This window comes from Panicum virgatum, chromosome 9K (assembly GCF_016808335.1).
Source record: "Panicum virgatum strain AP13 chromosome 9K, P.virgatum_v5, whole genome shotgun sequence".
Classification (NCBI taxonomy): Eukaryota; Viridiplantae; Streptophyta; class Magnoliopsida; order Poales; family Poaceae; genus Panicum; species Panicum virgatum.
The window spans coordinates 24,310,983-24,324,063 of NC_053144.1; the positions used below are offsets into that span (position 1 = coordinate 24,310,983).

The 13,081-nt window shown below is 41.4% G+C and overlaps 1 protein-coding gene across 9 annotated transcripts; it reads right to left on the reverse strand.

Moving 5' to 3' along the window:
* Nucleotides 1-1,259: 1,259 nt before the first annotated feature.
* LOC120650897 lies at nt 1,260-12,800 on the reverse strand. 9 transcript variants are annotated; one of them, XM_039928202.1, is made up of 16 exons: nt 12,533-12,800; nt 11,975-12,033; nt 10,843-10,951; nt 10,018-10,133; nt 9,167-9,235; nt 8,298-8,984; nt 6,266-6,565; nt 6,051-6,124; nt 5,849-5,913; nt 4,890-4,969; nt 4,083-4,187; nt 3,783-3,922; nt 3,580-3,708; nt 3,249-3,401; nt 2,324-2,452; nt 1,260-1,830 (listed from the first exon to the last, which is right to left on the reverse strand). In XM_039928202.1, the coding sequence occupies exons 1-16, from the start codon at nt 12,690-12,692 to the stop codon at nt 1,692-1,694; spliced, it is 2,514 nt and encodes an 837-aa protein (XP_039784136.1). In that variant the 5' UTR covers nt 12,693-12,800; the 3' UTR covers nt 1,260-1,691. The 9 variants fall into 9 exon arrangements, with proteins under 9 accessions (XP_039784136.1, XP_039784131.1, XP_039784134.1 ...); XM_039928197.1 differs by having other exon boundaries at nt 6,051-6,565; nt 12,533-12,799; XM_039928199.1 differs by lacking the exon at nt 1,260-1,830 and adding an exon at nt 1,976-2,235 and having other exon boundaries at nt 6,051-6,565; nt 12,533-12,799.
* Between the last annotated feature and the right edge of the window lie 281 nt (nt 12,801-13,081).

Consider the following 13,081-nt stretch of genomic DNA (forward strand, 5'->3'; position numbering starts at 1 on the left):
CCGGAGCTGTTTTTGAGAGCCGAAACCCTACGAAACGGGGCCTATGTGTTCGGCACAGTTTTAACCGGCTTTGGCTTTCACCGCCTGACATTCCCCGGTCGGTCTCCTGCACGGTTGACCATTCCGTGGCTAGCTATAGGGACCGCGGCATAGAAAAAGGTGATCTGCGGTTGTGCATTCTCACGGTGGCGTGAAAACCGGTGGCTTAGAAAAACCAGCTTCATCTCTTCGTCGGTTCATTTTGCTTCTCGTTATGCATTCCGACTTCTCCCTACAGTTTAGAACAATGTCGTACAGTGGTAGTCATTGTAGCAAGAGGTGAAGTAACTGCATAGAGTTTGCAACTTAATCAGTAGAGAATTATAGAGGGAAAAAAGTAACTGCAGCGATATACCCGACGGCCAACATATTTAGCAAACTTGGCCTATTCAGATGATGATCTAGTCGCAAGAAATCAATAGGTTGTAAGGGCACCACCAGTGTGTGAAAAAGTGAACCGAGAGAGTTGAATCGAATCATCAACACAGTGGCAACCAAATTGTCGATGTCAGAGTAAAAAACGACACGTGTTGATGAGTCAACTTGTGAGCTGCTGCTGCTGCATTTTTTAATTCAGATAGCCGCTGGTTGCTGGCGCGAGAGAGAGGGCTTTCAGGAGATTGAGCCATTTTTTATCTCGTATGTGGGCCCTACGAAAACGATGTCAACACAGGCAGAATCGAACGCTAGTGTTATTAGACTTGTGTTGTGTGCAGAACAATCCGAACCCAGCACTGGAGCTGCCCTAAGACACAGCCTATTCACATATCATATATCTCACTTGAATATTCAGATATGGATACCCAATTATTATAGATGCAGTATATTCCATTTAGTTTCTGAACCCCTTCACTCAGAACAGTCACCTGAAAAGTATCCGTAGCCCTTTCATCACTACCTCAAAGGTTCGGATCCTCTTGTTCATCGGGTTTCCTCGGTAGTTTGGATCCTTCTGTGAAGCACGAACTAGTTCCTACCAGAAATGATGAGCTAAACGATACTACACGAGGCCTTTTTTTTATTATCAAAACTCGAGAGGCCTTGGATGTGAAATCAACGGTCGAAGCGAAGTCGATGAAACGTTACGACGGCCGCCGACTTGCTCTGTCTAAGCATAGAAGAGTGTCTGATGAAACTGAATAAAGTGTTCCTGACACCATCGCGTACGCATATATCGCACTCCCAGTTCTCCCGCCCCGGCAAATAAGACCCCGAGCACGTACATATACGTTAGTGGCTTATTTTTAAGTGCCGAGGGAGTACCTGAGATTTGTTCCATTTTGGAATTACGAATGCTTACAACACATTTACATGGTTAACAACTTTCTTAACGAACGTCCCACAAAAACATGTTCTGCCTGCACCACGCTATTTACAATTTTCATGCGATGCAGCTGACCACCTGACCGTGAAGTTCCCAAATCCCCCTTCTACGATTGTTCAAGTTATTGTGCCCCCGACGGCAACATAAGCCAAGTACCTACACAGACAGTCCTCTGCATACCGTTAACGAATCTGCCATAACCCAACTCTGCCAAAAACGAATCCAGCCAGAATCCAACTCAGCCAATACTTGTATGAAACCATCGTACATAAACACCCAAATCGCTATGAGAAGGACGTGGATTGTGATCACCCTTGTTCCTTATTAGCTATGTCTCCCTTTCTGACCTGGGCAAGGAGTCTTGCCTCGTTAACTCATAGTTTGACTCTGGACTGCGGTTCCTTGCGTTTACACGCATTGAGCACAGGAAGAAAAATGAAGAAGTATAGATAGTTATGTGCCACATGCTGCAAGAGAGGAAAAGATACATTAGTTAGTAAGTAATAAATAATAATAATAAGGTAGAAATTATTACAGAGAAACACATGGCGAAAAACAAATATAGTGATCACGGTTTCTTCAAATGCCATCATGGACCTAGCGGTGGTAAAGGGTCTAAAAATTTAGCATAAATAATTTAAAGGCTGGCTAGAAAAGAACTATGCTTATATTTTATATAATTTTGAGCTTAGAATAATTAAGGACTGAGTTGGATTGAAAAGGGAGTATCCAGAGCCATGATCCGTTACCAGTTTACCACCCCTAGACCTAACCATGCTAGCCTATCCTTTTACCAAGGATGAAATCTGGAACATCATAAGAGAAATTCCCGTGGATAAATCCCCCAGGCTAGATGGATTTGCACGTTGCTTCTACAAAACCACATGGCCAATCATCAAACATGATGTGATCAGGGTTCTCAACATGCTGGCTCAGCTGGACAGTAGAAGTTTTCATCACCTGAATAACTCCCTAATGATACCCAAGAAGCAAGAGCCGACAATGTTGAATGGCAATAGATCAATTAGTTTAATCAACAGCTTCAGTGAGCTCTTCTCCAAAGCATTGGTGGACTGCTTAGCCGTACCCCTGAAACTTATGGTCAGACACAACCAAAGCGCTTTCATAAAAAACAGACACATCCAAGACAACTTCAGGTACATCCAGGCAGCTGCAAAGATTCTGCATGGGGAACACATTCCAAGTCTCCACATAAAACTGGACATCACCAAAGCTTTTGTCAGTGTCATGGGTCTTCCTCCTCAACCTTTCTCCAATTCCTGGGCTTTCCGAGTGTTTGGACAAACTGGATCACCAAGCACTAATTCTCATGAACGGGCTCCCTGGTCGCTCTTGGAGTCCTATCTGGCTACATCATCATGGCCCGTGGGATAGCAACAGCTCTACCCTCTGCACAGGAGCCAGAAACCATCAACCACCTCATGCTCAGTTTTGTACATGTTCGAGAGACGTAGTTTAGGGTTCTCTATGCAACGTCGGGCTGTAGCATTTGTGCCCGTCAGAGTCCAGCTGCTTGCTAATTGGTGGCTTCAGGCAAGGAAACAAGTGCAAAAGGCGCAGGAAAAGGTTTCAGCACCATGGTTGTGTTGGTTGCCAGGTCCAATTGGAAAAAATGTGACACCAGCGTCTTTGACTATGTTGCTCTACAACCAGTCATACTCACACTGTCACACAAAAGATATGGGTTAAGGCAGACTTGGTGAAAGCAAGACTTCAAGGCCTGCACAATTTCTGGTTGGCAGTTCAGCTGCCTCTGTAACCTAATCCGTTAAACGTGCTCAGCAAATCCTCTAAAACAGGCAAAACCGCCGCCAACTTTCCAACTTGAAGTTATGTTTAACGAGGGAAGGTGATGATTCCATACCTGTGCCAAATCCAGTAGTTGCTATTCGATTCCAGTTTCCAGCTCGTAGCCGCAAATGATAATGTGATGAAACCCAAAAGTAGAAATATCCAACGGAAGCGTTTGTTCAACACCTCCAGAGTATTCCGGAACAAAGTCCCAAAGTTTGGCCAACTACACACAAGATGTCAACTGAGTCAGCTCACCAAAGGAAATGCCCAAATGCGCTAGAATAAGTTCCAGAGACTAGCATGTGAGGAAGCTTCCTTTAAAGTTTAAACTAAGATCCTGTTTCCTGTACATAGATCAGGTGATATTTGATAAAACCATGTGTTCAATACAAGCACATTACCTTTGAGGCATATTAAGATTAATTTGCCAGGGCCAGCATATAAATCTTCTTGCTGTAGAGAATTCCAATAGCCATCCCATAAGCAGGCCAAGAGAACCAATCGCAATGACGATTCCAATATTTGCAGATCTGAGATGATAACTCAATCATACACCCTATGTTCACTTAGTATTTTATAAAAATGTAACCAGTGATTTGGGTACCTTGTTGCACCAGTTGCAGCTAAAAGAGCTGTGAGGATAAAAACAGCTGTATGCATTGCTCGCTTTGAAGCTTCATCAATTGTAGCCATACATATGAATGTACCCACAACAGCCATGAAGGAAAGCCAGAAGTCTAAAAACTGGATTCAGGTACAATATAATGGACAAGAGTGTATCAGAACATAACAAATGTATTTGGGCTACCTCGTTTTGGATAGACATAACCAGTAGTGGTGAATACCAGACCATGCCCAACAATCTTTACACTAGCATTGAAAAAATGTGTGCTTAGTAGCTTACCTGTAATACACGAAATGATAGAATGCACCAGGTTCCAACATCACATGAATGGTATAATGCACTGGAAATTCCACTAGATGTGTAAAGAATCCATTCTGCAAATGCCTTGGTGGCAAGAAAAAAAAAGGTAAGCATCTGATCAAAGAAACCTCATACATTCTATAACTATTTTTTTTGTCAAGTAATATTATGTTATTTTCCCATAGCAGACATTTGAAGAACGATATGAAAGCCAGCTGATGAGTACACTGACAGATCCTAAGAATTTGACTACCAACTAGAAACACTACTTGCTTTAGGTAAGTAATTTAAGACCCCAAGGCCAAAATGGATTTAGAACTGTATACTTGTGATTCCAATGGCACAACAGTTTGAAAGCTAAAGAATATTTATCTACTCAAACATGTATAAGTGAATGAAATACAAAAGTGGTTTGGCCTTGGTAGCATGCCTTCCACATAGCACCAGCGAGAGGGACCACATCCACTCAACGCCCTATGCCCACACTAAAACCATGTCAGGACAACAACAACAACAACAACATAGCCTTTTTTCCCAAGCAAGTTGGGGTAGGCTAGAGATGAAACCCGAAAGAAATAAGTTCAAGGTTCAGGCACATTGATAGCTATGTCAGGAAAGAATAAAAAATTGAATTACAGTGGCCTGACTACCAAAACTTTGGGGTCCTAAATATTTGGTTTTTAAGTTTATTGTTATGGACATACTTAAACCACCATGTAATGCTGGTGGTAACTAAAAGTCAAACAGATCATTTCAGTCCACCATGACAGTAGATGAAAAGCATACCTTTTGCCTGAGGGCCCAGAAGGCAGGTAAAATAGCTGCAGCATTTGAGGCGATTAGAAAGACAGACTGCCAAATGTGCCCTACATAGATGGGACCATGTTAGAGTGTAATTTTGACACATGGACACAAAAGCATGCAGTGCAACTTGCAACTGGTTGGGAAGTAATACTTCTGCTGCTCAAAGAAGGAACTATATTCTACATGAAAATATCTGCAACCTAAACAAAGTTTGACACGAGATTCCAGTTACATTTCGCTAAACTTTAGTACATAATAGTTTATTTCTTTCATTTTCATATAGCACAGTTTGTCTCATCATGATTTGCACTGCTGCATCACAGAATCACTTTAATAATTTTAAAAATTACTTGCCAACAAATAAAGATGCAGTCTGAAAATTCAGTTTTGCATTTAGTTTCAATAGTAGTAGGCATTACACTGAGATTTTTCCGTAAGTAAACAATGGGGTTAAGCATCTGTTGAAGGGAGGTCGAGCTTTAGTAGAATGACATTATGCGAAGGAAGGCACTGGCAGTGGGAGCAATAAATCTCAAAAAGTCGGGCCAATGGTTGAGACACAGCAGTGACCTCAGGGTGTTTGAAATTTTCTTAATTATCTTTTCTTTATAAGAAAGGATGGCAATGCTGATATCTCTAGTCAACCAGCCCGAGGGGTGTAGCTGCTGCTCCTTGTGTGCGATCATACAGGCCCCTAGTTTGCGGCTAGTCACAACTGTAGAGCACTAGAGCTACAATGCTTCTGCATGCTACTCTAATTAAATCAAACTTCACAAGAAACCATTAGCTTAAAATGTCATAGTGTAGCAAATCCAAAATATTTTTACTACCAAAATTTTATTAATAAGAGTTTAAAGCATTGATAACATCCAAAAACTATTTTAGAGGCATTAATACACATTGTCCCTCAGGATTTTAAAATGAGACATGAATGTTGTTACCATTAGGGGAAACTAGCTCATCGCTGCAATCAAACCCACCGTGATCACGATCACATGTGCAGAAGCTGGAAAAGTAAGAAACATATTATCGCACTACCAACAAGATTTACTTTATGTCTCATATTGGGAATCAAGTATTAAAGAATAGATGGCAAAAGAAATAGGAAAACATTCAAATGATAGAAAAATGTTTACAACTCACCTGTAGAATGTCAGACCACTTTCATCAACTGAGGAATGACACACACCTTTCTGATTGCAATTTCTATGGCAACCCTGAAGGGATACAGACATATACGTCTGAGAATTTGTCGTATCAGTTGGATGCTTCACCCCAAAGCACCAAGTTCCCTCTTTAGCATAAAAAATTGATAGATCCAAGTCTGAATTCGTGGAATTCTGTAATGAAAAAAATACCGAGCCATTACTGCTGCTTGTCCTACTCGCATAATAATCCCAAATATCGTTTGATGGCAAGCCACCATATTTTGAGTACAACTCGTAGTTCAATTCTTTATCTGACTTAAGTTGGACATGGATAAGTGCGCCAGCTGAACCTTGAGCAACATCCAAAAAGAAATATGTCCATGCAAACTGCTCATGGGATGAGTTGCTTAGAAATTGCTCCAAATAGAAGTGGCTATCTTCCAGAGATGCCCTTTCATTACTAGGAATATAATATGATTCAAACGGGATAGGACTTCTCCTTGGAACCCTCTGCGTGTACAAGCAATACTTGATTAACAAAGATGTATTTCAGGTACAGAAAATGTATATTCACAATAATTGCACAAAAGCAATCTTAAACGAACGTCCATGTTGTAGTGTCTATAATCCTCAACCCCACTGTCCACACCCCGGCCCCAAATCTTTCTTCATAGTTGGTTGATAATTTTTTTTTCGAACACACAGGAGAGCTGTGTATCTTTATATTAAGAAGAAAAATGGGTAAAACAGCCCCAACAGAAACAAAACCAACCCATACAATTACAAACAAACTCACACACACTCACATGCTTATAAGACAAAACAGTAGCACCTCTGCACAAATTAAAAAACAACCACTAACTAGCCCACCAAGGCAAGAGCTCAACAGCACCAAGCAGCGGGGCAATCAACAAAGCGATGCCCTTAGCACCAGCTAAACCCCAAAGCTTCATTTCCTCTATGACTGAAGCTAAGACACTCAGGTTGGTTGATATATTCACATTTTGTCACACTGAAAGGTTATCTTGTTTTTGGGGGAAAAATCCATTTTGTACCCGCGAAGGGAAAATACCACGTTTCAAGCCAAGCATTTCACATATGAGGCAATTCCTCTGGAGCCATTATACAAGTTCTCAATTCCCTCTGTACCACTAAAAAAGTTCGAGCTCCCACCCAGCCACTAACCCAATTTTCTCTAGACTTCCAGACCATTGCCCGCGGCGTCGAACAGGTTGAGAGACGGCACCGCCGCGTACGTCCGCGGCGCTGTCCCACGCGAAGCCCGACGCCGCCTTCGGTGGCTACGCGTGCACGACGTCGCCCTCATTCCCCTTGCCGTCGCCCGCCCCTGCCGGCACCCCGCACTCCACCATATCCAGCTCCGCCATCTGCGCACGCATGCACGCCGGCATCGCTGGCTCACGCTGAAACTGTTTCGGTCATCTCTTCGGTCAAAGTCGGGTCAGGGTGAGGAGGGGTAAAACGGGCACTTACTCGTCCTCTGATACTTCAAAACGAGTCTGAGTCTGACCGACAGTAAACGTGACGGAGTTGGACGGCAATGGTCTGGAAGTCTAGAGAAAATTGGGTTAGTGGCTGGGTGGGAGCTCGAACCTTTTTAGTGGTACAGATGGAATTGAGAACTTTTTTAGTGGCTCCAGAGGAATTGCTTCTTCACATATAGGCTAGGGTGGTTAAAGGCTTAAAATTTAGTCTAGATAATTTAAGGGTTGGGCTCTTATTTTATAACATTTTGAGGTAAAAATGCATATGGGCCGAGTTGGATTGTTAAAGGAGACTTAGGGCCTTGACTTGATATACCTGTTGAGTAAGAGATTGTGGGTATAATCTCCACCTTTCATCAACAACTAAATATTTTTTAAAAACTATTCAGAGCATCGAACTTAAGACAGTAAAGAACCAAAGGTCTTACAAACAAGACATGGGCACAATTTTAAGAAATTATAACTGAAAGTCACACTTTCAGTGCACATTATAGGCTTGAGGAAGCCTAGATGTGAGCACCAGCGTTGCCCAACTTTCTAAAATGTATCAAGCATTCAGGTGAATTAGTTAGTGCGTGAAACTCAAAGGAGACATAGTTAACTTGGCAGTTCATTGGATCTTTAATGGGAAGATAAATATCGGCAAACACAGTATCAGTTGATTTATTGCAAACTGCTAGTCAGGTACATAATGAATTTGTATCAGTTGATACTGTATAGCAGTAATACAGACTTACTTGGAGTCCGTATACCTCCCAAGAGCAATTTGTTCCAGTTTTTCCATTCAAGCATCCAGTCAATTGCCACTTCAGTGAGAAACACATAGTATCTAGAACAGGCTTTGATGCTGTATTATTCATCTGTGTTTTATTGACAGTCTCAATAGCAATATACCAGCGGCCAATATTGGGTGACTTCACAACCAAAGGATCATGGCTGATATCACCTGAATAGTCATGCAGATCCCTTTGAGGAAAGGCATTATACCGCAGGTAACAAATCAAGGATGGCCCTATAACTCCAAAGTTTGCAGCTGTAATTTCAAACTGCAATGCTAGGTTGACTACATCCAAGAAGTAGAACTTCATGTCGCCTTGCCTGATGCATAATGAGTTATTAGAAATGGAACAAGTGACCGAGTTTTCCATTCTCACCAGGGCTGTAACATTAGACCCAACTTCCTTTTCTGCTAGTTGGTTCCGCTGAGATAGGATATTAATACGCCTATTATGCTCTCTAGGATACCAACTGTTCCTTCTCTCAGTGTTCAGATCTAGAAGATTCCTTGAGTTATTATCTATTGAAGGTTGAGAACAACCAATCATTTCAACAGTTTGGTTGCAGTAGGGTCCCCAAATCGCTGAAGTAGGGCATCCTCTTACAGTAATGTGGGTGCTCACCAAGCGTGCTTTTCCTCTGCTAATCTGCAAAAGTATAGCCATCACAATTCAAATTTTGTTTAGTGTCAGGTGGGGAACCTCCCCCCCCCCCCCCCCAATTGACCGTAAAAAAAATGTGTTTAGTGCATTTTTGTGCGAAAAAGACAAAAAAATACATAAATGTGCAGCAGAGACCCATAGTTCTATAGACGTGTTTCTAAACATACCATCTTTGATTGTGTGCGGGCAGGGCCGATGCCATGAAAGTACCCAATGTACCATACCCCTGGAGATATCTACAGAAAACAATCAAAGGTTGGCATCTCAGAAGTTTATTGAATTTCTTAAGGTGGTTTCAGTGCATCTTAAGATAATAAATTTCTTCAACTTAATGATCAGATCAGGATTGTAACACCCCATTTCAATTTGGTATTACCAAGTATATGGGACATTTAACATGTTTAACAAAATGCATTGCATATAGAGCTTAAGAAGGCAACATAGTAGTAACTTACATGAAAAGTGAGGGTAAAAGGCCAAAATTAATATGTTTCAGACACTTGAGTGTAAAACAAGATCACAATTTCTTTCAGCAAGACAGAAGATCACAAATGAGTGATTACTGGGACTAGCAAAAAACAGATTATTTTACCTTTAGTGGTCCAGCAGTTTTATATGTATATTATGATTAGGTCCAACAAGTAATCAGCCAAGAATCAGTCCAAGTTATATAATTGAATTCTGACATGTCTTGGAGGTGACTGTTCTGGAGAATGCCAACACTATTCGCAAACTATTTGACTTGAGAAAAAGCACAGCATCACTATTACAGAAGCAGTATGGCTGGATTAAACACAGATAGCACTGAAGTGTCATAAACTCCTCAGAATATTAGTATGCCTTAGTACTAACTGGGATTCTGATTATTGGAAATATTTATCGTCCAAATATCAGCATCGCTATCATAACTCAACATAACAATATGCTCCTATGAACAAGGATGAAAGTACCACATATTGCACATTAGATCTCACAAGAAAATATTGTTTTAATAAATCACAGTATAAGAATAGTTTACCTGGTCATTTGTTAGCACAACTGTTGTGTTTTTCTGAAATGGTATGCATTGCGCCAGATTTGACTGATTAATTATATTGCCATTGCCAAAAGGTCCAGATGGGAGAAAGTTTGATACTGCAATAAAGAACCTTCCTGTCAAAATTAGTTGAAATGATTCAGAGAGCTATTTAAGCATTTAAAGTAGTTTTTTTAAACACACACACACACACGCGAAAAAAACTGACAGAAGAATGCCCCTAAACCAACTATCTTCTTTTCTCTATAAAATATACGAATCATCTGAACACCAGCTCACAGAAATAAATATGCTGCTAAACACCAGCAGGATGAACACCAGCTCACAGAAATAAATATGCTGCTAAACACCAGCAGGATATAGAACAGACGGTAGATGGCCATACAGTTTGAAGCCATCAGATTGGATGAGAAACAGAACATAGTGCTGATCATCAAAAAATATTATAATATTACATTAAAATCTCCAGTGATGAGCTTTCAGGATGAAGCAAGTTGAAAGATTCAAAAGTTTAAAATTAGCAAAGTTGTAACAGAGACGGTCTTTCTTATTTTCGCACTCATTGTTTGCAATAAATTTTTACTAGGACTGTGAAGATATATTACACTAATCATGACAAACTTAAGAATAATAGCAATTGGGTATAAATCCTCCATTCAATTTAAAATAAAAACAGTTGCAAACTACGTATAGGGTGCCTTAAACAAATCTGCTGTACAATTAAGAAGGTATAAGAAGAGGTTCAAATGGAAAATGAAAATATCAAAGGCGACAACCATCACATTAGGAAATGTATATGGTACTCACATAAACTGTCCAGATAAGATTCTGATATATCAGGAATTTGAGGGTTGGAATTCATCAAACAGATAATAGCAAGCTCGCTTCTTGGAATGCCTTTCATCTGCTCCCTCTGCTGCATTATGTAAAGAAGAAGAAGCATTCACAAACTGTACATAGAAGATCTAAACCAAAAGGAGGGTGTCCCACTAAGAAGTTCTTCCACGAAAAAGCCAAAACATTCATAGAACAGAAAATGTCCACTCACAGTGTCATGCCTCAAAACACAACTTGAGCCAGTGTTTCATATTCGTTCAATCCCCATTACATACACTCCCTCCGTTTCAAACTAAAAGTCGTTTTATCTTTGGCCTAAGTCAAATTTATCTAACTTTGACCAAATTTATAGAAAAATATATTAAGATCTACAATATCAAATATATGCACAGCCGATATATGGCCCTGTTTGGCATAACATATTTTGGCTTCAGCTTCACTAGTGAAGCCGTTTTATAAGCCCGTGCTAAAATGAACTAGAAGCCAGGCGAAGCCAGTTTTTTTGGCTTCACCAGCTTCAGCTTCACTGGTGAAGCTATTTTGGCGTAAGCTATGCCAAACGGGGCCTATATTACATGATGTATCCAATATTCCAATGTAAGTAATTTGATGTCACAAATATTCGCGTTTTTTGCAAACTTGGCCAAAACAAGATAAGTTAGACTTAGGACAAAACTAGAATGACTTATAGTTTGGAATGGAGGGAATACAAAAATATGTTTCTCCCACTGAAATTTTACTGTCCATATAAAATGTGATAGGAAAATGCCAACATACAAGCTGTTTGCTCATCTTTAGTTTGGTTGTACTGCTTGTTCAAATGGTTTTTGTAGCATAGTATTCTACTCCAAAAGAAAGGGAACACCACAACTCCTCCCGTCCACATTAAGGCATTAAGACACTTACATGCAAACCGATAAACATACACCCATAATCTGGGAGCTGTTATTAGGTACTGATCAGTGCCTGAGACTAAGCATGACCCAGCTACTAATAGTAGCAAGTACCAAAATATCTACTTAACAAATCTGATAGCAGCCAAAGTAAGTTCTTAGTACACCATAATTTAATAATGGTCGGGATTCCGGAATCTTTCACTTACAATGTCCATGTCAGTGGCGAAATCCATGGTGACCGAGGAAAACGAGGGCGGCAACTCAACTGGCAGTACAGGAAGTAGAGTATTAAGATCGATCCAAAAATGGGGAGACAGAAAAAATAAAATTTCCACGGATGAGACAAATCACTAGTACGAGTAGTAGCCAGAACGGAACACCAACTAAACCAATCTTCTCCGCTTTGGGGGCAAGCAGCGTCTGCGAAGCCAAAAATTAAGGAAAGCATGCCAAAACGCAACAGCTGCTGAAAGGTAAATCGAATTCTGCAACACGAGTGTGGCGCTTCCGGTGAAATTTGGCGACAGCTAGGGCCTGAACCCGTCACTAAAACACTAAGGTCCTTCAATTCCGTCGCCACGAGCGCTCAACGCCCCAACCCCCCCCCCCCCCCCCCCCCCCCCCCAATACTAAAAAAACCACCATACCCCTGCACACTGAAAAAACAAAACAAAATCGAAATTCTCGCGGCGCGATCGCAATTCGCAGCAGGGAAACGCGGGAGCCCACCGAGAGAATCAGAGCGCACGAACGAAGTGTCTCACCACGCAGGTAGGTCCAGTCGTAGGGCTTGAGCCAGAGCCTGCCCTGCCCGTAGCTGGCCACCACCACCTCCTCCCCCTCCTGCGCGCCGCACCCGGTGAGCCCCGCGCCCATCACCAGCACCACCGCCGCCGCCGCCGCCGCCGCCATGGGCGCGCGCATCAGCCCGGCAACGAACCCTCCCGCGAAACCCGCGGGGCGCGAGCTCCCAAGCCTCTGACTAAACCCACGCGCTGGAACTGGACCAACCAGCACAACTGTTCCTTCAGGTGAGCGGGGGATTTTTTTTTTTTGCGACTAGGTCCCTGTTTAGATTTTTTTTCAAAAAAGTCGTAAACGCATTAAAGTGAAATAGAATCTTGCTAATTTGAAGTACTAAATGAAGTCTATTTACAAAACTTTTTGCATGGATGGGCTGTAAATCGCGAGACGATTCTAATGAGCCTACTTAATTCATGATTTGCAACAGTGATGCTACAGTACCATCCGCTAATTATTGATTAAACATGGATTAATTAGCATCATTAGATTCGTCTCGCGATTTACAACCC

Excerpts from the sequence above, each read along its gene's own strand:
- LOC120650897 (XM_039928197.1), bottom strand. The coding sequence starts at position 12,692 with ATGCGCGCGCCCATGGCGGCGGCGGCGGCGGCGGCGGTGGTGCTGGTG. Across the intron at positions 10,134-10,842 it reads ATCTTATCTGGACAGTTTAT|TATCAAACTTTCTCCCATCT; the intron begins GTGAGTACCATA and ends TCTTTATTGCAG. Across the intron at positions 4,970-5,848 it reads TGAGCTAGTTTCCCCTAATG|GGCACATTTGGCAGTCTGTC; the intron begins GTAACAACATTC and ends CCATCTATGTAG.